General features: G+C 46.2%; 1 protein-coding gene across 3 annotated transcripts in view; it reads left to right on the forward strand.

Annotated features, from left to right (window-relative positions):
- Positions 1–22,493, forward strand: part of ece1 (endothelin converting enzyme 1) — a 54,099-nt gene that overhangs the window by 20,997 nt on the left and 10,609 nt on the right. For 2 of the 3 annotated variants that reach the window (XM_007897825.2, XM_007897824.2), the window contains 11 exons: positions 1,401–1,539; positions 4,328–4,540; positions 12,735–12,859; positions 13,499–13,645; positions 14,430–14,495; positions 15,126–15,308; positions 16,609–16,751; positions 18,252–18,366; positions 19,793–19,903; positions 21,436–21,534; positions 22,032–22,109. In XM_007897825.2, the coding sequence (XP_007896016.1) occupies positions 1,401–1,539; positions 4,328–4,540; positions 12,735–12,859; positions 13,499–13,645; positions 14,430–14,495; positions 15,126–15,308; positions 16,609–16,751; positions 18,252–18,366; positions 19,793–19,903; positions 21,436–21,534; positions 22,032–22,109 (1,419 nt within the window). Of the gene's footprint in view, positions 1–1,400; positions 1,540–2,415; positions 2,588–4,327; positions 4,541–12,734; positions 12,860–13,498; positions 13,646–14,429; positions 14,496–15,125; positions 15,309–16,608; positions 16,752–18,251; positions 18,367–19,792; positions 19,904–21,435; positions 21,535–22,031; positions 22,110–22,493 lie in introns of those variants that run through there. The other variant, XM_007897826.2, reaches the window with a different exon arrangement.

The raw sequence follows: 22,493 nt of genomic DNA on the forward strand, positions 1-22,493 counted from the left end.
TCTGCGTGTGTGTATGTCTCTCCCCCTCTCTGCGTGTGTGTAGGTCTGTGTGTGTGTCTCTCTCTACGTGTGTGTATGTCTGTGTGTGTAGGTCTCTCTCTCTCTCTGCGTGTGTGTATGTCTCTCTCTCTTGTACGTGTATGTGTCTCTGTGTGCATGTGTCTCTCTCTCGTGTGTGTGTGTGTGTGTGTATGTCTCTCTCTCTCCGCGTGTGTATATGTCTCTCTCTCCACGTGTGTATGTGTCTCTCTCTCTGAGCGTGTGTATGTCTTTCTCTGGTTATAAATGAGGGTATCGAGGGCCCAGGAGTTCTCAACCATTGCCTTAAAACTCCACCCCATCCACCCCCACATCTATCCTCACCCCCACCCCCAAACTCACCCGCACATCAACCCTCACCCCCACCCTCACCAAACCTCCCCGTACGGCCTCGACACCGAGCAAACAAAAGGAAGGGACAGTTTCCTGAAGTGGTTCCATGTCAGTTGTGACAGGTCACTCTAACCCAGTGGCCTTGATCAGAGCAGATAGACACTCTCAACCCATTCATAAACTCGGGAACTCTTGTACGCTGAACTTCTCTCACGCTTTCTTTTTCTTTCCTTTTTCTCTTTTTCCTGTGTTGCTGTTTTTCGCGGCTTTCTGGTTCCATTTACGGCTTCTGCCTTCGCCGGGGATTATAATAATAATAATAATAATAATCCTCGCATTTGATATAGCGCTTTTCACGTCGGGAGGACGTCCCAAAGCGCTTCACAGAACACACTGTAAAGTGAATTGACTGTATATTTGTGGGCGAACGCGGCAGCCAATTGCGCACAGCAATGCCCCACAAACAGTCGTGGATTGAAAATGACCAATTTATTATTGTTTTGTTTTTTTGGAGGGATTATTATTAGGGGGGGATGTGGGGTTAAAGATTTTCTGTGTTCCGATTTTGTTTTTGTTTTTTTTGCCCAACGTGTGCGGAAACCCATCACCGTTGCTTAAGAGTCTCCAAACCAAGCTGAGATTTCTATGCATCCCACCTACACCTGGAAATCCCAGAGATGGATGGTTGAACTGGAATGGAATGGAATGCGCTCTCTCTCCCTGGAGGGACTTCTCCTGTTTACCTAATCCCAGAACAGGACTATTATTTTGTGGGCAAACGGGGCAGCTGATTTGTGCAGAGCGATATTCACACAAACAGCGAACGGTGAAGGTGCTTTGGTGGAGTTGTCCGGCATTTGGAGCTGGATTCTCCCGACATCTCCTTTGTTTCTCTTTTGTGATACGAGTAAACTCCAATCTGGTTACCGACAGCGGAAAGAGTTATCTTAAAAAAAAAACACACAGACGAGGGCCTGAGCCCTCCCGGCCCCTCTCCTTTGACAAACCTTTGTTTTCGTTCCTCGCAGATAAACTTCAGGAGGTCGAAAGGGCTGAGGAGCTGCTGGGAGGACAGGACCCACATAGAGAAACGGCTCCTCCTCATGCTGCTCGTCTTGCTCCTCTCGCTGCTTTCCTGTGTAGTTGTGCTGCTTCTCAGATACAGAGGTAACAGTGACCAATAATGAGAATTCGAGTCCGCAAGACAACAACAACGACGACGACAACAACAGTAATCCTTGCATTTGACCCAGTGCCTCATCGCGTCTTCGAGACGTCCCAAAGCCATTCACGGGAGACACTGTAAAGTCTAGTGACTGTGTGTTTTGTGGGCGAAATGAAATGTATCCGAGATTGACGGAAACTCGCGTTTCTTTTTCTTTGTGTTTCACGTTGGCCTAAAGAAGAGGAGGCGACGGTCCTGGGCTGGTCCCGTGACAGGAGGGCGGGTTCTTCACACATTCTTTACAGCTTCCTGATCCATCCAGGAAAGGTCTAAACCGTCTGGTTACCTGTGTAACCGGTCAGAGCCGGGATAGGGTTCAACCTGAGCTTGGCCTCGGGTCGGGGTGCACACTCACCACCACCCTCACCCTCACCCCATCCTCACCAACCGACTGACTAACGCACGTTTTGTGATGGTTTCTGTCCCTCTCGCTCTCTGGGTTACAGAGTGATGGGTTATTCGGTATTCTTCAGAGAGTTTCTTGCTGATTTACCTCCCTCCTGCCCCCTACCCGTCGCACCCTGGACCCTCCCACTCCTGCCCTGGCCTCTCCTCTCCCCTCCCACCCTGGACCCTACACCCACCCAGCCCCCCCACCCCAAACCCTGCCCCCTCCCCAAAAAAACCTGCTGATCAACAAAGATAATCCAGTTGTATCCTGGACTGGGAAAGACCTGGCAGGGAGGTGGCTGTTGCCTAAGAGGAGCCGGTGTCCTGACCTTCACTGCCCAAATAACCAGGTCAGCAACATTGAGTCAACAGCAGCCGTTCCCAATAACCACCCACAGTTAGGTCCATTTCCCATATAAAGGCCAGGCAGTGGCTTCCCTCGGCGAGGTCTCTGTTCCGTGTTGTCCTGCAGTTCACACCATTCATTTCCTCTCGATTCTGACTTGACGGCCACTCTGACACTTGGTATGGACTGGAGCTTGTTACCGAGGCTCCTGCTGCTGCCCTTCATGGCCATGTTTGAGCTCCTGGACATTCCGGGTGAGTGTCTTACAGACTGTTTTGACATAATGAGATACTACATCAAATGCAAGGTTTATCATCATTTTTATTATTATTTGTAAAGTGACGTACACTGAGGTCCACATCACAGGTTGAATAAATTGCGTGTCTGAACGAGATAGATATTGGGAATATCTGAGGCTCTGCGGGGATGGAGGGGGCAGAGCAGGTGGTTAAAAATATATATATGAAAAATAATAATGTGGTCACTCAATCTGCGGCTGTTTGTGGGACGCTGCTGTGCGCAATTGGCTGCTGCGTTTCGCCCATAAAATATACAGTCAATTCATTTTACAGTATATTCTGTGAAGCGCTTTGAGACGTCTCGAAGACCTGATAAAGTGCTCTATCAAATGCAAGGATTATGTTATTGTGATTGGGTGTGGTAATCTTATTCCTCAACCTCACAGCTAACGCTGGGAGTGTTCCTGAGTGTTTGTGAATTGTGGGCGTGAAAGGGCTTTGTAAATGCTAATTTTTGACTCTGCTTCACTGTCAGTCGCTCACTCTCCTTGTCCCACCATCGCAGGCTAGTCTTCAGCTTCTCTGCTGCTCCCCTCTCAAACTCTCGCCCTTCCTCAGTCATCGCTCTATCAAGGCCAGATGTTTTGAGATGTTCATCCACAAGGTTTTTTTTAATCCTATTTAAATGGGATTAAAAAAAGTAACAATAATACTGTCAGATGCACTCAGACAGTAAAACAAGAGGGAACAAAGGAGTAATTACAGGAGACACCAGAAAGGCTTTCTTTTACCCAGAGGGTAATGACAGAAGAGTTGTTGAGGCCGGGACACAGGGACTCATTTTAAAATAAAACAGCTCAATGCTGCGATGGGAGGACAGTAAGGTGGGTGTCTAGGAGGGATAAGATAAGATCAGGTCCTTCTTCATCCAAACTGATCTTGTGGTAAGTGCAAGTAAGGATTGCTTTCTGAGGGTAATAATCCCACCCCAGAAAAAATAATAATAATTCGGTCACTCAATCCATAACTCTTTGTGGGACTCCACTTTACAGTATATTCTGTGAAGCACTTTGAGACGTCTCAACGACATGATAAGGCGCTATGTCAAATGCAACGATTATTATTATAAATTGCTGTTGTACTTCCACTCGCCCCAATGTATCCTGTGTCTTTCCCCTGTTGGAAGCGAGGCATTGGGGGAGCGGAGAGGAGGGGGCACTGGGACACGGCCAAAAAGAGTTGTTTCAATGGAGATTTTGTAAACAGGATTCAGGAGGTGGGAATGTGAAGGAGGGAGGGGAAGGGTTTTTGGAGAAATTGAGAAACGCAAGCTCTGATTGGTGCTAGTTAACGCTTACGCGTCTTCAACTCCCTCTATACCCTGACACCTCCCGACCACTCCGACCTGCTTACACCCCAACCCACTACCCACTGCCTCTTCGCGACTGGCTGCAGCTTCTGCTTGTCCCTCGAACCCTCCGTTCCTCCATCAGTGGCCGCACTTTCAGTCACTAAGCCCCAAAACTCTGGAACCCTCTCCCTCTATCCCTCCGCCTCGCCCATCCTTCCCCATCTTCAGATCCCACCTGGAGACTTTCCTCTTCGACTGTGCCTACAGTCATGCACACCCTCCCCCCACCCCCCCCATCCCATTCTCCGCCATTATCAAGCGCTCTGGGACGCTGCCCTGGGTGAGGGGCACTGTGCTGTTGTTGTTACACTAACCTGGTGCTGGTGTGTGTGTGTGTATTGTAGATCCCCCTGAGGTTTGCCTGACGGAGGCCTGTGTGACCGTGGCCAGCCGTGTTCTCAAATCCCTGGATCGCTCTGTCAGTCCCTGTGACAATTTCTACAATTACGCCTGCGGCGGCTGGATGAAGTCCAACCCCCTCCCCGATGGCAAGTCCAGGTGGGGGACGTTCAACAGCCTGTGGGAACACAACCAAGCCATCATGAAACACCTTCTAGGTACGTGCGCGCGTGTGTGCGTGCACACTGGGCACACTCACTCACTCACTAACTCACTCACTCACACACTCATTCACTCACTAGCTCACACACTCACACACACTTGCTCACACTCAAACATTCACACACTCACTAACTCACACACACTCACTCACAGACTCACTCACACACTCCCTCACTCACACACTCACTATTCACACACTCATTCACATGTGCCACGTCCGCTGGTGCTGGGGGGCTGAGGGGAGGGGGCTAGGGGGTGAGGGCTGGGGAGTGGAGGCTGGGGGGTGGAGGCTGGGGTTGAGGGCTGGGAGTGGGGTCTGAGGGGAGGGGCTGGGGGTTGAGGGCTGGGAGTGGGGGGTGGGGGGTGGAGGCTGGGGGTTGAGGGCTGGGGAGTGGGGTCTGAGGGGAGGGGGCTGGGGAGTGGGGGTTGGGGGCTGCTGGACTGTTTGTAACACATGGACAGAACGTTCAGTGATTTGTCTTTTAAGGAAATTTTTTTCACTTTTGCCTGGTAGGTTCTCTTCTAATTTGTGTGTTTCTCTGTGTGTGGGAGGGGGTGGGGGTGTTGGGGGGTTATATGTGGGAGAGGGTGTGCGGTGGGAGTTGGAGGTGTGGAAGATGTATGTGGAGATGACACACAGACACACACACACACAGTCCCACAGGCACAGGTCTCTTGCCTTATGGAGCTATCGCTATATCATAGAATCATCGAATTATACAGCAGAGAAAGAGGCCATTTGGCCCATCGTGTCTGTACCGGCTCTTTAATAGCTCTTTAAAAGAGCTTCCAAATCAATCCCATTCCCCCGCGCTCTCCCCATAGCCCTGCAAGCTCCCAAAAAAGCCCCCAAACTCCCCTGTCCTCCCCAAATAGTTATCTACTTTTCTCTTAAAAGCTGTTATCGAATCGACTTCGACTTTCAGGCAATGCATTCCAGATCCCAACAACAACAAGATTACATTTGTATATAACTCGCTGTGTGAAAACATTTCTCCTCCCCTCCCCTCTGTTTCTTTTAACAACTATTTCAAATCGGTGTCCTCGGGTTACCGACCCACCCGCCGGTGGGAATAGTTTCTCCTTGTTCACCCTATCGAATCCCCTCATAATTTTCAAAACTTCTATTTAGTCTATTCTTAATCTTCTCTGCACAAATTCGTAACGTTTGCTATGATAGCAAAAGCCTTTTCTTCTGGTGTCCTGACTAGTATTCCTCCCTCACTGCACGAATCCCATCTCGTGGCTGCACGTGTACCTCCCCAAACAACAACATTCGCGTCTGTCGCAACTTTGAAATGCTCTTATATGCTGTTTTCTTCTATCAACCTGGACTTGTGGAGAGATGTTCTGATTACAGTAAAGCTCAACCAACTACCATGGTTTGGCAGCAAAAGGTTGTGATCAGAACAAATCCCTTCATCAAGACTTTGATCTCAGTCTAGGCACACATCCCAGTACTGTGCCAGGGGTGCACTGTGTGTCAGAGGTGATGTCCTTTGGCTGAGACGTTAAAGCGAGGTCTGGGGGCTATTTCAGAACAAATCTGCGGAAACGCTTCTTCAGCGAGTAGTAAACGTATGAAACAGACTCCCGAGGGAGACGGTGAAAGCAGAAAGTGTCATTTGTTTCAAGAACAAAATTAGATAAATTCTGCTGGAAAATAACATCCGGGGACACAGCATAGGTTAGGACGCGACGTGTCATGTGACTGCCAGAATGGTGGAAGGAGAACGAGATGGACCTTGGTCTTCCGTCAGCAAATTCTTATGTTCTTATGATGTTAAAGATCCAGCATCGCAATCAAACAGAGAAGGGGCTTTCACCACGAGCCACACAGCTCTAGAGGAGCAAACCTTCTCCCCTCTCTTTCCCTTTTCCCCCCTTTCCCTCTATCCCTATCTCGCTCTCCTCTCCTCTCCATCTCTCTTTTGACAGTACAGCAACAACTTGCTTTTACACAGGGTAGCGTCCCAGAGCGCTTGAAGGTGGAGGAGCAGAACACCAACCTTAGGCGTGACCTGAAAATGGGGAAGGTGGGGGGGCAAGGCGGAGGGCTAGAGGAAGAGCGTTCCAGAGTTAAAGCCTTCAGTAAGATGCCTTCGGAGTGCAGTCAACAGAGCTGAAACCAGACAATTCCTGAAAAACGTCATTATATATTCCTGTCCATCAGTGCAGTGTGGACTGTCTGCTATTCTCAGAGCAAAAGACGGTGTGAAAGTAAATCTGGGGACGTGTTTGAAGTGAATAATGCCTTTTTAAGGAAAGAACCCTGGAAGGTTTCAGCATAGAACGCTGCAGTCCAACCAACAGTGTTTGTTGGAGAGAGAGAGAGAGAAAATGAGTTGGTATTGCTCAGCCCTTTAATGAGGCCCTTTAAGTGAGCAGGCGGCTAATTGGAAGCAGATGAGCTTTGCCTGTGAGCGCCACTGAGATCTGGATCCCATTAAAGAAATATTGGAAAAAATGTGCGGACGACTTGTGCACGGAGCGAGCAAGATAAGGAAGGTGATTTTGTGGATAGCGCTGAGCTCAGCAGCGACACACCTCGGCTGCTGGTATATCTGGGGTCTCTCAAGGGGGTATCTGCCTCCTGCTGTCGATCATAATAACAATAATCCTTGCATTTGATACAGCACCTTATCACGCTGTTGAGATGTCTCAAAAGAGCTGCACAGGACATACTGTAAAGTGTAGTGACTGTGTACTTTGGGCGAAACGCAGATTCAATTCCTGGACAGGGTGAAGTATAGGCAAGTTTCCTGATGTGAAATTGGGTTCAAGCGTTCGTAAGAAACCACACCGAGGATATTATTAAAACATATTATTAGCAATTATAAAAGCAACACAAGCCTAAGCATCGCATTACACCTGACGCATTATCATTACTTGTCGCGCTTAAGTAACTACTATAGCAATTATTTTAACAAGATGCACTCAATACTAAAATTCTAAATATACATTTAAAAAAATGATGTGTCATATGAAATGTGCCTGAATCACCTCTAACTGTTTTGTATGTATGTTGGCCGTGTGTTTTAATCAGGAGGAGAGATTACTACCAAGTAGGCAGGAAATCATGACAAAGTTCTAAGGCTGACAGAAAAATTAAACACCGTCTCTGGTTTGCTTCTGCTGCAAACGTCTCTTGGTGGTCCACTCCGGCAAGAGCTGGACTTGTCCTCTTTCCCTCAAAGACACTCTTCTCCCTCTCCGTAGAGGTTTATCCCTTTTCTCTCCTCAGAGGCTCTCCTAAAAAACTAGTTTTGGCTATCGATTTTTATACCCTTCTTCGCCAGCGTTCTATGTTCTAACTCTTTTTTTCATGACTTCTTTCCCGCTCTCTGCACTTTTCCCAGGCGTTCTTTCCCTATCTTCAAGTTGTTTCTCTTGTACCAGCAGTATCTTCTGCAAAAGAATAATACTCCTCCTATTCCATCTTATCCAGCCCGACCAAACCCTGACTCCATGTCCCTGAAGTTTCAGTCCTTCTTTCTAACTCTGTCCATGTGACCTGCTCATTTTAAGTTTTTTTTTCTCAGTTTTAATGACTAGTTTGTATCCCATCCATTCTCCTGGTCCAATTATCCCAGGTTCCTATCTCCTGCCCGTAGGTCACATGCCTTTGTAAGCACAGATGTCCTACCATCTATCCTCTGGATTAGCTATCCTTATCACATTCCAGTGTACTCCTCCGAGCTCGGAGCCTCTTTACTAGGACTGTGTGTGTGTGTTTCAAAGGGCAGTTTTTATTTCTTTAATTCATTCTACTTAATTCATCTATTCACTACATGATCAATACTAATGATTCTTTTACTATAATCCCAACTATTTACAGTTACTCCACACTCCTCTGTTTAGGAACCCGGTTGTTAGTCAATTGGCGGATCGCTTTTCTGGGGTTGATAATCCTTTTTAAAAAAAATAATAATTTGGTCACTCAATTTGCGAGTGTTTGTGGGACACAGCTGTGCGCAATTGGCTACTGATTTCACCCACAAAATATACAATCTACATATACACTTACATATACATTATATTGTGTGAAGCACTTTGAAACGTCTCAAAGACGTGATAAGACGTTATATTAACTGCAAGGATTATTATTATTATTCTCTCCTATACCCTTCTATATTCATCAACAACCCTCTGCTTTCTTGCCTTCAGCCAATTCTGAATCCATGTTCATGCCTTAACCTTGAAAGCCAGAGACAGCAGATATTTTTAGGAATCTTGAAGGAATTTGAAGGAGAAGGGTGAGGGGTGACCTAATAGAGGTCTTTAAAATTATGACATAGAGAAGATGTTTCCTCTTGTGGGGGAAACCGAAACCAGGGCCCATCAATATAAAATAGTCACCAATAAATTAAACAGAGAAGTTAGAAGAAACTTCTTTACCCAGAGAGTGGTGGGAATGTGGAACGTGCTACCACAAGGAGTCGTTGAGGCAAATAGCATCGATGCATTTGAGGGAAAGCTAAATAAGTACATGAGGGAGAAAGGAATAGAAGGTTATGCTTGAAGGCTTAGTTGAGGAAGGGCAGGAGAAGGCTCATGTGGAGCATAAACACCGGCATAGACCAGTTGGGCCGAATGGCCTGTTTGTGTGCCGTATATTCTATGTAATCTCTCCTGTGGTAATTTTGTCCAGTGCCTTTTGGAAGTCGAGGTACATATGGCTTCCCAAAGCAATTTGTGCTGTCATCTCCTCAAACAAAAAGTCTATCAAATTGGTCAAACAAGATCTACCCTTGCTGAACCCGTGTTAGGTGTCATTTATCAGGTCATTTATCAATTATTGTCTAAGCCGATGTGCACCAATGCTCCTGAACGTGTTTTGGGTAATCAGGGTTTGTTGACCTTGTTGAGTTTGCAGCCTGAAATACGTAGGAAAGAGCTTGTTTTTCGAAATAATAACACTTGGATTTGATATAGTGCTTTTCACATCTTTTAGACGTCTCAACGCGCTTCCCAGAATATGCTGTAAAGTGAATTGACTACATATATTTGTGGGCGAAACGCGGCAGCCAATTGCGCACAGCAGCGTCCCACAAACAGTCGCGGATTGAATGACCAAATTACCATTGTTTTTTTTTCTTGAGGGGTTATTATCAGGCGTGTGGAGTAAGGAAACTTGCCCAAGGTTTTGTCCTGCAGAAATCGAACCCAGGTCTCTCGCTTGTGAGGCGAGCGCTCTAACCACATCAACATCTCATCACACTTTATATTGATAACTCTCCTAGGTGGCAACACTATTTGTAGGCAAATAAGGCAACCATTTTGCAGCAGGAATGTCCCAGCACAGCCTTGAGATGACAGAGAATTGACCTACAGATTGTTGGCCAGGACCCAGGGAGTAGCGTACTTACAGTACCATCTCGGTATCTGAACAGGAAGGCAGGATCTTGTTTTGTGTCCCATCCAAAAGGATTTTACACTTGGTACAGCACCTTATCACATCGGAAGGATGTCTTAAAGCGCTTCACAGGATGTGACTGTGAAATGGAGTGACTGTTTATCGTGGGCAAACATGGCAGCGCAATTTGGACAGGACACCAGTGGGGAGAAGGCAGAGAAACTCTCTTCTCATAACAATGGAGCAATCGCTCCACTCCACAACCTCCCCCCAGTACTGGACTGTAAATCGCAGTCCCTTCATGTGGGACTTTATACCAGTCATCTAATGGGAGGGGTGAGACGGGATACTGACTGAGCCAGGCTTCCCGTAAACCCCCAGCCTCCCACTTACCATAGAATATGATATGTGGAGTCCTGTAGGTCAGTGGTTACAGCACTCGTCTCGCAAGTGAGAGACCTGGGTTCTTTTTCCGGGCAGGACAAAATTTTGGCCAAGTTTCCTTACTCCATACGCCTCTGTTTACCTTGCATTGACTAAGACCCCGGTTGTTAGTTGATTGGCGAATCGCTTTTCCATGGCTAATATTCCCTAAAAAAAAGTAATAATTTGGTCACTCAATCCATGACTGTTTGTTGGACGCTGTTGTGTGCAATTGGCTGTGGAGTTTCATCCCCAAATATACAGACAATTCACTTTACAGTATATTCTGTGAAGCGCTTTAAGACATCTCAAAGATGTGAAAAGTGCTATATCATAGAATCATAGAATTATACAGCACAGAAGGAAGTGGAAATATTTCTCCTTGTTCACTCTATCGAATCCCCTCATAATTTTGAAAACTTCTATTAAGTCTCCTCTTAACCTTCTCTGCTCCAAGGAGAATAATCCCAACTTCTCTACCTCTCCTGATAACTGAAGGCCCTCATTCCTGTTACCATTCTGGTAAATCTCCTTTACACCCTCTCCAATGCCTTGACATCCTTCCTAAAGTGTGGGGCCCAGAACTGAACACAGTCTCGAGCTGAGGCCTAACCAGTGTTTTATGATGGTTATCAAATGCAAGGATTATTATTATAATAATATTACAGCACAGAAGGAGGCCATTTGGCCCATCATGCCTGTGCCAGCTCTTCTCTTTGAAAGAGCTACCGACTAGTCCTACTCCCCCGCTGTTACCCCATAAGCCTTGCAAATTTGCAAGTACCTATCCAATTTCCTTTCGAAAGCGCATTTGAGATCATAACAAGTCTCTGTGTAAAAACAACTCACTTTGTCTCCTCTCTGGTTCTTTTGCCAATTATCTTAAATCTATGTTCTCTGGTTACCGACCGCCACCTCAGAGGAAACACTTGCACTTAGCAACCTCTTTGGCTTCTTCTGAGCCAGTCCAGCTCACAACCCTCTGCTTGTTCCTTACTCAGTGTGTTATACTGAGAGTTCGCTGCAGAAACCCAGAGTAAGGGTTTGTCAGACACAGTTGTTCAAACACATACGGCAAAAGCTGTAACAACAAACCAGCGATAATGGTGTGCGTATGCTCACTGTCAGGGTCATTGAGACGGAACATGTTTACTTAGATTTACGTAGAAAGAAAATAAACACTTGGCAGGGTTGGTCTGGCAGCTTTCCCCGTGAAGGATATTGAAACACCCATAAAATTGAGAGATGATCCAGACTGGAGGATGGGTTAGTGGTTAGAGGATTAGAGACTAGTTATTGTTTAGCTCAGGAGGAGGCCATTTCTCCCAGTGAAACTGCTTTGTTGCTCGTTCCTCAACTAAAGCTTTAATCACATTCTCTGCTCACTACCCTTCCCCCTTTTTATATTTTTTCTCTCTCTTTCTTTATATGACTGTCTCTTCTCTTTATCTTTCTCATACTCTCTGTTTCTCTCCTTTCCTCACACTCGCTCTGTATCTCTCTGCCCCTCTCTCTTTCTTTCAGGCACGTTCCCTCTTTTTCTTTCTCTGTGTGTGTGTCTCTCTGTCTCTCACTCACTCATTCTCTCTCTCTCTCTCTCTCTCTCGTTCTCTCATTCTGTCTGTCTACCTGTCTCTCTCTCTATGCCTCTCTCTCATTCTATCTCTCACACTGTATTTGTGTGTGTGTCTCCCTCTCGCACTCTGTCGCACTCTCACTCTCTGTCTCTATCTCTCTATCCATCTCCCTCTCACTCTGTCTGTCACTCTCTATATCTCTGACTTCACTCTCTCTCTCTTTTCCTCTTTCACTCTGTCTCTTGCTGAATCGCCGTCGTAAAGACATGTGGAAATGGTTCACAAGGCAGCCATTGTGAGCAGGTGTGACTGGTATTCCTGTCTCAAAGATCTACTATGGTTTATGGCAGAAAATTCCACAGTCCCACCACCCTCTGCGCAAAGAAATTTGTTTCAGTTCCTCCTTAATTCCTGGAGTCCTGTAGCTCAGTGGTTAGAGTCCTCACCTCACGTTTGATTTGCGGGCAGGGTGAAATGTTGGGCAGATTTCCTCACTCCACATGCCTTTGTTTACCAGCAGAAAGTAGGAACTCGGTTGTTTATCCATTGGCGGATCGCTTTTCCAGGGGTAACAATCCCGTCAAATAAAATAAATACAAATATATAAATAATTTGGTCACTCAATCCACGACTATTTGTGGGTCCCTGCTGTGTGCAATTGGCTGCCACATTTCGCCCACAAAATATACAGTCAATTCACCTAAACCTAACACTAACTTCACAGTATATTCTGTGAAGCGCTTTGAGACGTCTCAACGTGAGTAATATATCAAATATATCAAATGCAAGGATTGTGATTATTATTATTAAGATGAGCTTTTGATCTGATCACAGAGAACAGCACATTAAACAGCACAAGCCAAGCAGAGCATAAGGCACAGTGGTATTATCAGGCCTGTATGAACGAGAAGAAAATCGAGGAACTTCAGGCTCAGCCCCTGCTGGACATCATCACAAAGGTGAGTGTCAGCGACGGGCCTCGCCTCAGAAGCTGTTATCAACAGGGACGTTGGGGACAATTAATCTGTGGGGTTTTATCATTAAGAAATCAGCTGCACCAACTCTTGGAGTTTCACTGCCATTGATAGCGAAAAGACGTGTCTTTAAAGACACAACAGCAATTTGCATTTAGACAACGACTTCACATCAACAACAACAGCAGCAACAACAACAGCAACTTGCTTTATACAACACCTTTCACTTCAGGAGGACATCTCAAGATACCGAATAGCATATTCAGAACTGTAGCGACAGACGCTGAGCAAAGGGAGTGGGGAAGGGGACCTTGGTCCCTGGTCAAAGAGGTTGATTTTTAGGCTACACCCCCGAAACTCTGAAACACTCGCTCTATCCCTCCGCCTCGCCCCCTCCCGCCCCGTCTTCGGGTCGCGCCTGAAGACCTTCTTGTTTGACCGTGCCTACTGTCCCCGGCTCGGTGTGTCGTCCTCCGCCCACTGTCAATCGCTCTGGGACTCCGCCCTGTGCGTGAGGGGCGCTTGTAAACGCAAGTTGTTGTTGTAATGTTGGATTTAAGCAGCAGGTACAGGATGGGCCGCATACTGGGGTGTAAACCTGTGAGTTGTTAATCCTTCCCACAGCTGGGGGGCTGGAGCCTGGGCCAGGCCGGGAACCAGGAAAACTTTCAGGAAACGCTCCGCTCAGTGGCGGCTGATTACCTCGCGTCACCGTTCTTCTCCGTCTACATCAGCACCGACTCCAAAAACTCCAACAGCAACATCATTCAGGTACCGTCTGAGCTGCCAGTGTGTGGCCCAGCCATTGGGTGGCATTACTTCGCTCCGGGGCAGAAGTTTGTGGGCTCAGGCACCACTTCGGGAGTTCGAGCTGACAGTCCAGGCTGATGCTCCAGTGCGGTGTCGAGGGGAGGGGGTGGGGGGGGTGGTTCCTACATTGTGGGAGGTGTCGTCCTTTGGATGAGACGTTAACCCGAGGTCCTGTCTGCCTGTTCAGATGAATGTAAAAGATCCCGCGGGGCTGTTGTCCTGGCCGACAATCCCCCAAAATCAAAAAAGCGAGAATGCTCCTCGCTGAGCCAGGCTGATATTTGTAGCTGAACTACTCCATAGACAAAGTATATCCCAAGCCAGTCGTACTCTCTCCCGAGTGTCTCAGTCACTGTAGGTGTTAATAAACACATCGCATCCCATAGCTCAGTGGTTAGAGTACTCACCTCACAAGCGAGAGGACCTGGGTTTGATTCCCGGGCAGGGCCAAATGTTGGCTAAGTCTCTTTACTCCACACGCCTCTGTTTACCAGCAGTCAAGGAACCCACTTGTTAGTCGATTTTCCTCAAAAAAAATTATTGCGCTCAATCGACGACTGTGGGAAACTGCTGTGCGCGTTTCGCCCACAAAATACACAGCACTTTAAAGTATATGAAGTATATGAAGGTATATAAAGTATAAGGTGCTGTGTCAAATGCATTTATTATTATTATTATTATTACATGAAGGAGTTGAACAATTGATTTTCCACTGAGCTCCGGTCGGTACCTGTTTCTCTTCCAGGTGGACCAGTCAGGCCTGGGGATGCCGTCGAGGGACTTTTACCTGAACCAGACGACACATGGGAAGGTGGGTGGGTGCAGAGCATTGGGTGGGTCTTCACATCACAAGCTGTTTAGGTGGGCACTGCACCTGGCTGTTACGAGCACAGTCGCAGCAGGTATAAGGTATTATACCTTTCTCTACATAAATGGGTAAAGAGCAACTCCGAACAAAACCCCCAACTCCTGCCGGAAACCAGACGCACATTGGGAATAAAATTTGCTCCTGTGTTTATTTCGGGAAACTTCCCTTTTAAGCAACCATCCGCCCTGCCTCAGTAGCCAACCGATGCATATATAAAATGTAATTATTCTTGAGGAGTCCTATAGGATTGCAGGCGAGAGGAAACGGGTTTGATTCCCGGGCAGGGTGAAACCTTGGGCAAGTTTCCTTACTCCACCCATCTCTGTTTACCTGTGAACCCGGGAGTTAGTCAATTGGCGGGTCATTTTCCGGGGGTAATAATAATCCCCTAAAAAAACGTAGTCATTCAATCGTCGACAAGATACACAATATATCCTGTGTAGCACTTTGAGACATCTCAATGGCGCTATAAGACGTGATGAGACACTATACCAAATTCAAGCCTTATGGTTGTTGTTGTTAATGCACTTGGTGTTGATGCTGTATTGATGAGGATGTGCTGTGTTGCTGTAGATTTTGACGGCGTATCTGGATTACATGGTGGAGCTGGGGCTGTTGCTGGAGGTGAAGGACCCCCAGTCACTGATGCAGCAGGTGCTGGACTTCGAAGTGTCTCTGGCCAACATCACGGTCCCACAGGAGGAACGCCGGGACGAGGAACTGATCTATAAAAAGATGTCCGTGCAGGAACTGCAGGTACCAGCTTCCTGCTGCTCCCCAGCACTGAGGGCTCTGTGGCAAAGCTCCTGCTTACAGCAACTCAGCTCCTCATAGAATCTTACAGCACGGAAGGAGGCCATTCGGCCCATCATGCCTGTGCCAGCTCTTTCAAAGAACTGCCAACTAGTCCCACTCCCCTGCTCTTTCCCCATATCCCTGCAAATTTTCCCTTTTCAAGTACTTTTCTAATTCCCTTTTGAAAGTTGTTATTGAATCTGTTTCCACCCTTTTCAGGCAGTGCATTCCAGACCGTAACAACTCTCCGGGTAAAAAAAAATCTCCTCATCTCCCCTCTGATTCTTTTGCCAATTACCTTAAATCTGTGTCATCTGGTTAGCGACTCACCCACCAGAGGAAACAGTTCCTTCCTGTTTACTCTATTAAATGCAACGATTATTATTATTATCATCATTATTATTATTATTATCCAAACCCCTCAGAATTTTTAACAATTCTACTAAATCTCCTCCCAGCCTTCTCTGCTCTAGAGGGAGAGAATCTCAGCCACGATAGCTACTCTCAGGGAATCCCACCAGGAAGTAGCCAACTCGAGGGATCCCTCACTGCTCACACGCTCAGCTGGAATCGCACACGACTTCCTCCCCACCCCCCCACCCCCAATCACTGAATAACTTTCTGCTGGTTCTTGTCCAGTAATGCCTCTATTTGGATGTCAACACTATTGCCATATCAACCTATCTGCTCTTTCTGATCACCAGGCTCAGGGCTGCTCTACATTCCCTGCCCACCACACGCCAGCAGTCTGGCCTTCAGCCTCTTTGCCCCCACTCTTTGGAACTCCATCCCAGTCGCTTTACCTCACTCCCTCCTTGGCCTCCTTCAAGGTCCATCTCAAGACCCTCCTCTTCAACTGTGCGTTCGGTCGCCCTCTGCTGTTGGATACTACTTCAAGAGTAAATTGACAATTAACAAAAGGGTCAATGAGAAGAAGGCAGGAAGTACAGAAGGCACTGGGATTGGGACACACTGTGTGATTTAGAGGAGATTATTGAGGTGGATTATTAAACTGGATTCTCCATCTCAATAATCCAAACAATAATGATTGAGAGTTTGGATTGATGAATAAAGAAGCAACTAACACACCCTTGAGTTGGATCAAGTGATATTACAGCTACCACTGCCCTCCTCCCCTCCACCTCTCCTGATCCCAACCCCCAGCTCGGGTCCAAATTCCTGATTCTCCAGCGTCTTGGGACGTCCTCATGACGTGAAAGATGCTTTACAAATGTAATTTGTTGTTGTTGTTTGTTTACAGACACTGGCTCCTGTTATAGACTGGTTACCGCTCCTCTCCTCCATCTTCTATCCTGTGGAACTCAACGACTCTGAGCCAGTTGTTGTTTATGCAAAGGAGTATTTGCAGAAGGTCTCCCAGCTCATTAACTCAACTCAGAAAAGGTCAGAACCCAAACCCTTGCTCGTGTTTACAACAATAATCATTGCGTACAAAATATAGCACCATATCATGTCATCGAGACATCTCAAAGCACTTCACAGGATATAGAATCATAGAATTATACAGTTATACAGCGCAAAAGGAGGCCATTCGACCCATCGAGTCTGTGTCAGCTTTTTGAAAAGAGCTATCCAAATCAACCCCCACTCTCCCCACAGCCCTGCAAACTTGTCCTCCCCAAATAATTATCTACTTCTCTCTTAAAAGTTGTTATCGAATCGGCTTCTACAACCCTTTCAGGCATAGACTGTAAAGTGGATCGACTGTTTTTTTCGTGGGTGAAACACAGCAGCGTCCCACAAACAGCCATGGAGTGAATGATCAGTGTTATTTGGGGAATTGTTGGTCAGGACACCGGGAGAGAGAAACTCCCTTCTTTTTTTCAAATAAAAAAAAATAAAAAATTTGGCTGCTAAGGATCCCATGGCACGATTCAAAAGAGAAGGGAGTCTGATGCTCCAGTGCCTGGCTTTCAGGTGAGATGTTAAACCGAGCTCCTGTCTGCCTGTTCAGGTAGACATTCAGGATCTCACTAATTGAAAATTGAAGGGAGCTTCTCTCTCCTGGTGTCTGGCCAACAATCCCCAAAATAAAATTGTTCACGGCAGTTTGTGAGACATTGCTGTGCGCAAATTGACTGCTGCATTCACCTACAAAACACACCATCACTACACATTACACTAACTCTTGTGAGGGGCTTTGAAGAGGTGGTTCTTATCAGTGCCTTGGGATGTCGTCCCGACGTGAAAGGCGCAATACAAATGTAATCCCTGTATTATTTCAAATGCAAGGATTGTTTCAAAATCAGTGTTAATTTTTTGAGAATTTGCCAAATTTTGGATGCTCTAAAATGCTACATAAATAGAGTAATAATAATAATCCTTGCATTTGATGCATTGGCTTTCGCATTGGGAGGACATCTCAAAGCATTTCACTAGTTTTACTGTAAAATGGAGTGACTGTATTTTGTAAGTGAACATGGCAGCTAATTTGCACACAACGATGTTCTACAAGCAGCCCTGAAGTGAATAATAATAATAATAACACTTTTGATATATATCAATTTGATATAGCTCTTGATATCTCAAAGCGCTACACAGGATATATTGTAAAGTGAAATGACTGTATATTTTGTGGATGAATGTCTCGCTAAATGACCAGTTTTAAATCTGGACCCAGATGGAATTTGACTTTGTAGCTAAATATTGTTTTTTTTTAATATGCCCAAATGCACAGTCACTGCACTCCACATACACGTTGGAAGGCTCTTTGAACTGTTTAGAGGTACTATCAAGTGGGAGCAATTCTTGCTAATTCACAGCACGGTCCAGTGCAAACCAGAAAGCAAACCTTGGCCTGTCTTTCCCTGTTGGGATTTCTGGTATTGTTGCTCTCAGATTGTTTTAGTGAATGTTGCTTCTCTTCCCCCCCCTCCCCCACAGTGTCCTCAAAAACTACATGATCTGGAAAGTAGTGAGGAAAACATCTTACAATCTGGATAAGCGATTCCGAGATGCAGAAGAGAAGTTTGTCACAGTCATGTTGGGGACCACAAAGGTGAGCCCGAGCTGAGCTGCCATCATTGCTGGTTATCATTGAGTGTCATTACAAGCCTCTGTCAACAAGAAAGCCCACCCTTCCCTTCTCTCACTCAATGCTGGTGTGTGTGTTGGGGGGTGTGGGGGAAGCTCTGGGTAATCAAGCCAACACATTGTCCCTTTTTGGGTTAGTTTGTTTGTTTGCAGAGTAAAGTCAGCCTCAATGCTTCTTTCCTACACACAGTGCTTGCAGCTCTGAACCTTTCCTGCCCCCTTCATTGTTCACAAACTCAATGTTCCCATTGCTTGTCCAGCTTGGACCTCCCGATGGGTTAGAGCTTTGGCAGCTTTATGTGGAGTTGAATGAGACTGAATCCTGTCCCGAGTGATGGTCTGTCTTCCAACTCATGCTAACAAGCCAGATTGCTTGGTCTGTTATCTGCAATGCTTTGGAAGACTGCAGACTTGCCTGTCTGAAGTATTGGACTGACCAAAGAGCCACAAAGGATTCTGACATCCTATTGTTATTGTCAATTTAGAATTGGCTGACCACCCCCCACTCCCACCCCACCTCACCCCAGAGACCCTGCTTACCTCCCTCTCCTCTCTTCTCTGGCCATGGATAGCTGATCCAAACTGACGCCAGCCAGTATTGTGTCCCGTATGGTGTAGGGTACAGTGAATTAATTGGCTGGAACATTATGTCTGCAACTGTTGTTTCTGGGCACAAATTCTCTGCCGTGTTTGTCTCTATAACATTCAGTTTGTAATTAATCTTCTTTTGTAAGTACTTCAAGATGTTCCTTTATGTGGAGTCCTATAGCTCAGTGGTTAGAGCACTCATCTCACAAGCGAGGGACCTGGGTTCAATTTTCAGGCAGGGTGAAACATTGGGCAGGTTTCCTTACTCCACACGCTTCTGTTTACCTAGCAGTAAGTAGGAACCCAGTTGTTAGTCGATCGGCAGATTGCTTTTCCCGGGAGTAAAAGCGATAATGTGGTCACTCAATCCACGACTGTTTGTGGAACACTGCTGTGCGCAACTGGCTGCGGCATTTCACCCACAAAATAAACAATCAATTCACTTTACAGTTTATTCTGTGAAGCACTTTGAGACGTCTCAAAGACGTGATAAGGCGCTATATCAAATGCAAGGATTATTATTCTACAACTACTGTTGTAAAACTACCATTGTCAAGCTTCCTGCTGTATAGATGTTAGCTGAATACCATCTTCTCTATAAGAGCTTAAACTTGCTGGAATAACATGAGCTGAGTGAGAAGAATCTTGGCCTGCAGTAACACGTCTGCTTCTACAAGTCCTGCCAAAGACATGATGAGGCACAATATTAAATGCAAGGATTATCATTATTTTTATTATTAGTATTATTATTATGAGCCCTTCTAAAGCCTGAGACTAGAACGTGTGATGTTCTCTCCCCGCAGACCTGCAGTAACCGGTGGAAGACGTGCGTGACCGACACCGATATCATGCTGGGCTTCTCCCTCGGCGCCTTGTTCGTCAGAGCCACCTACGCCGAGGACAGCAAAAAGATTGTGAGTCTCGGCCGGTGATTGGTGGCTTCTTTCCAGCCCTGGGAAAGCTCAGCCAACATCTATCCAGCCATCGTCTGCACTTTGCCCATCGGCAGTCGGGCCTTCAGCCTCTCTTCCCCCACCATTTGGAATTCCATTCCACATTCCCTTCGCCTCGCGCTCTCCCTTGCCTCCTTCAATGCCCGTTTCAAGATCCTCCTCTTTGACCGCGCCTTTGGCCACCCTCCTACTCCCACTTTCTCTGCCCTCCACCCCTCCTGATCCCAACCCTCAGTTCGGATCCAAAACCCTGACTGTCCAACGCCCTGGGATGTTCTCTTGATGTGAAAGGCACTTTACAAATGTCATTTGTTGTTGTTGTTGTTCCCCTATTGATTAATGAAACATTAATGAAACTCAATGATAATTGGTCTATTGGTTTGTAGGGTTTGCTGACAGTGAATGCTATTTTACACCACATGTATTTTGCTCCCTGTGTAAACCTCTGGGAATTTCACTTATGCTTAATTATACGATGAACAACTAATCCTTTTCAAGGTGAAGAAGATAGATTACAGGAGGATTTGAACATGCTTGGGAATTGGGCAGATCAGTGGCAATGTGGAAAAATGTAAAGTACTTCACAAGGGGACAACATATCCTAGAAGGGACTATTATATGAACGGAAGGAAAATAATATGTATGAAATGAAAAGGACCTGAGGATCCTGATTGACAATAAATTGAAGCTCTCTCAACAATGCTCTCTGTCAGTGAGTAAAGCAAACCAGATGTTGGGATATATCAAAAGATCAATAGCAGCCAAAAGAGTGGGATAACCCTGCCACTGTATATATCATTGGTGAGACCATACACAGAGACTGTGTACAGTTCTGGTCACTGCAGTACAAAAAGGATATTGAAGAAATCGAGAAGATACAGAGGAGAGCAACCAAAATGATTGAGGGAATAGAAGGACTGGACTATGAGGAGCCTCTAAGTAAATCGGGCATATTCACGCTGAAAAAGAGAAGATTGAGAGGCGACATGATTGCTGTCTTTGAGTTTCTAAAGGGGCAAAACAGTATAGATCATGACCGGCTGTTTCAACTTGTCCAGAATAGTAAAACCAGAGGCCACGGCCTGCGATTGAAGGGGGAAATTCAGAATGAATCTATGCAAACACTACGTCAGTGAGCGAATAGTGAACCTGTGGAACAGGCTCCCGAGGGAGACGGTTGAAGCAGGAAATGTTGATTCTTTCAAACACAGATTAGATAGTTTTCTTTTAGGAAATCACATTATGGGATATAGACTCAGGGAGTTTGGGACATATGTGTAAGCGACCGCCAGGAAAGTGGAAGGCAGATTAAGGTCTATGAAATTTGTGATTAAAAGCAACTGTAATTTCCTTTGTGGGATCAGCGGGGATTCTAGCGGGATGTTATTTACAATGACACACACACACGTCTGCTGTTTGATGTCTATAATGAGACAAGGTTGTAATAAATCCGTGTTTAAGTGTCACCATCACGTGTCGCTGTTACCCCACAGGCTGACGCGATGATCTCCGAGATCAAGGCCTCCTTCGAGGCGAATCTGAAACACACCAAGTGGATGGATGAAGAGACTAAAAAAGCAGCTAAGGAAAAGGTAACAGTGAAACGCAGAGACTTCCAAATTATCATCGCAATAATTCTTGCACTTGATCCACCTTTACAAAGGGGTCTGTAAAGTGCAGTGACTGTATTTTGTAGGTGGAAACAGCAGCCAATTTGGACAATGTCCCACAAACAGCCATGGAGTAAGTGAGCAGTTTTATCTCGGGGGATTGTTGGCCAGGACACGAGGAGAGAGAATCTCCCTTCTCTTTTTGAGCAGTGCTGCAGGATCTTTAACATTCACCTGAACAGTCAGACGGGTTTAACGTCTCACCCAAAGGACAGCACCTCTGACACTGCCCTGGACTGTCAGGATAGAGCTCAGCTCAAGTCCAAATGTGGGGCTTTCAACTCACAATCTTTTAACTCAGAGGTGAGAGAGAGCGAGCAACTGAGCCAGGCTGACACCTAAATATTCACTTAATGTAGCACCCCAACCCCCCCACTCCCCTCCCCACTTGTGACCTCCCTTCTGCTGTCCTTGCACAGGCGGATGCCATCTACGACATGATTGGTTATCCAAAATTCATCATGGATCCTGAGGAACTGGACAAGAGCTTTCGTGATGTAAGTACGAGTCTGATCCCAGGCTGTGTTACTGTGAACGGCACCGAGTTTACACTCAACCCTGTGTGTGACACCGTGTGTCATGGATGCAACGCTTGGTAACGGGTTGTAACATGGTATTTCTGTCTGGTAGTTGCTGTAAGGTTCCTCAGGCCCAGTGATTGGTGCCACAGTCCGTCAACATCACCATCACTGCACCAGCTCTCAGTGTATCCACACAAATACACGCACAACATACGCGTACACACACTAAAACACATACACACTTATGCCCATGTACACTAATATACATGCATGCACCCTAACACACTCATACATACACATGCACACACAGTAATATATACAAATACAAATATACACGCCTATACAAACACGCACATTCTT

The sequence above is a fragment of the Callorhinchus milii genome, unplaced genomic scaffold (genome assembly GCF_018977255.1).
Source record: "Callorhinchus milii isolate IMCB2004 unplaced genomic scaffold, IMCB_Cmil_1.0 Scaffold24, whole genome shotgun sequence".
NCBI lineage: Eukaryota > Metazoa > Chordata > Chondrichthyes > Chimaeriformes > Callorhinchidae > Callorhinchus > Callorhinchus milii.